This window comes from Macrobrachium rosenbergii, chromosome 54 (assembly GCF_040412425.1).
Source record: "Macrobrachium rosenbergii isolate ZJJX-2024 chromosome 54, ASM4041242v1, whole genome shotgun sequence".
Lineage (NCBI taxonomy): Eukaryota > Metazoa > Arthropoda > Malacostraca > Decapoda > Palaemonidae > Macrobrachium > Macrobrachium rosenbergii.
The window spans coordinates 37,148,555-37,150,697 of NC_089794.1; the positions used below are offsets into that span (position 1 = coordinate 37,148,555).

General features: G+C 43.9%; 1 protein-coding gene across 1 annotated transcript in view; it reads right to left on the bottom strand.

Moving 5' to 3' along the window:
• Positions 1-1,406: 1,406 nt before the first annotated feature.
• Positions 1,407-2,143, bottom strand: part of LOC136834647 (protein LIAT1-like) — an 8,511-nt gene continuing 7,774 nt past the window's right edge. Inside the window, exon 2 of the mRNA XM_067097229.1 lies at positions 1,407-1,945. Within this exon, the coding sequence (XP_066953330.1) occupies positions 1,407-1,945 (539 nt within the window). The remainder of the gene's footprint in view (positions 1,946-2,143) is intronic.

The window sequence follows — 2,143 nt, forward strand, 5'->3', positions numbered from 1 at the left end:
TGTGGGAAGGGGGACAGAAGCTGCAAGAAAGGCGAATATCCACCCCTTGCATCACCTCAAAGTGGATGTCAAGCCCTTCCAAAACCCAAAACAGGATACCCATCCACTATAACAACTACAAGGAGATATCCAATCCTTAAGGGGGGGATAAGCACCTCTTAAAAAGGGGATATCAATCATTTGCAACACCCACATGGGGTCATCCGCCACTTGTAACATCTAAATGGGGAATGCCATCCCTTGCTACCTGAAAGAGGATGTCCAACTTTGCAACACCTAAAAGGGGGCGTCCATCCCATACAACACTTAAAGGGTAAAGCCCATTACCTTGAAACGACTATAAAAGGGGATATTCATCCACTGAAGCACCTTAAAGGGTGATGCCCATTACCTTGAGACGACTATAAAAGGGGATATTCATCCACTGAAGCACCTAAAAGGGATGTCCACCCCTTGTCACAAATGGGTATGCCCATCCCTAGCAGCACCCGAGAGGGATATCCTTTCCTTTTGGAAGTTCATCCATTGAAATATTTAACAAGTAAAAAATGCGCCGAAGCTTCTTCGGAGCAATCGAGTTTTCTGTTCAGTGTATAATCAAAGTCATACAAAGTTCATCTATCTTTCGGTGGTCTCGGTATTATGCGGCATGAACCGCGGCCCAAGAAACTTTAACCACGGCCCGGTGGTGGGCTATCCTTCATCGTTGCCAGAAGCACGATCATGGCTAACTTTAACATTAAATAAAATAAATAAAAAAAGGTTACAGGGCTGCAATTTGGTGTGTTTGATGTTTGTAGGGTGGATGATCAACATATCAATTTGCAGCCCTTTAGCCTCAGTAATTTTTAAGATCTGAGGACGGACAGAAAAAGCGCTGACGGACAGACAAAGCCGGAACAATAGTTTTCTTTTACAGAAAATTAAAAGATGACTGCAATCCCATGCAACACCTAAAAGAGAATGTCTACATCTTACGTTTGTCCCTCGCAACACCACATAAGATGTTCATCCTACGACACATCTGAAAGGGGATGTCTATAGGTTGTAACACCTACAAATGGACAATAGTCCACTGCAACACTTAGGAAGGAATAACTGTTTCTTGAAACACCTAAAAGGGGATTTCGATCCTTTGCAACACCAAAGAGGGAATGTTCATCCCTAGCAACACCAAACAGAGGATGCCCATACCTTCATACCTTACAACATCTAGAAGGAAACACCTAGAAGGAAATATTAGTATCTTGCAACACCTAAAAGGGCAAGTGCATCTCTTGCAACACCTAAAAGGGCACGTGCATCTTTTGCAGCACCTAAAAGGGCACGTGCATCTTTTGCAACACCTAAAAGGGAACGTGCATCTTTTGCAACACCTAAAAGGGCACGTGCATCTTTTGCAACACCTAATCGGGTACGTGCATCTTTTGCAACACTAAAATGGCACGTGCATCTTTTGCAACACCTAAAAGGGCACGTGCATCTCTTGCAACACCTAAAATGGCACGTGCATTTCTTGCAACACCTAAAAGGGCATGTGCATCTCTTGCAACACCTAAAAGGGTACGTGCATCTCTTGCAACACCTAAAAGGGTACGTGCATCTCTTGCAACACCTAAAATGGCATGTGCATCTCTTGCAACACCTAAAAGGGCACGTGCATCTCTTGCAACACCTAAAATGGCACGTGCATTTCTTGCAACACCTAAAAGGGCACGTGCATCTCTTGCAACACCTAAAAGGGTACGTGCATCTCTTGCAACACCTAAAAGGGTACGTGCATCTCTTGCAACACCTAAAAGGGTACGTGCATCTCTTGCAACACCTAAAAGGGCATGTGCATCTCTTGCAACACCTAAAAGGGCACGTGCATCTTTTGCAACACCTAAAAGGGCACGTGCATCTCTTGCAACACCTAAAAGGGCACGTGCATCTCTTGCAGCACCTTAAAGGGTATGTGCGCACCTAGCAACACCTTAAAGGATACATCTATCCCTGCATCTCAACACCTAAAAGGCACGATCTCTTGAACACCTAAAGGAATCTTCTGAATGCTGTTTTTTTTTTTATCTTTTCTGCTGCATCTCAACACCTAAAATGATTTTGAAATCTCTTGCAACACCTAATTGTTGAACACCTAATG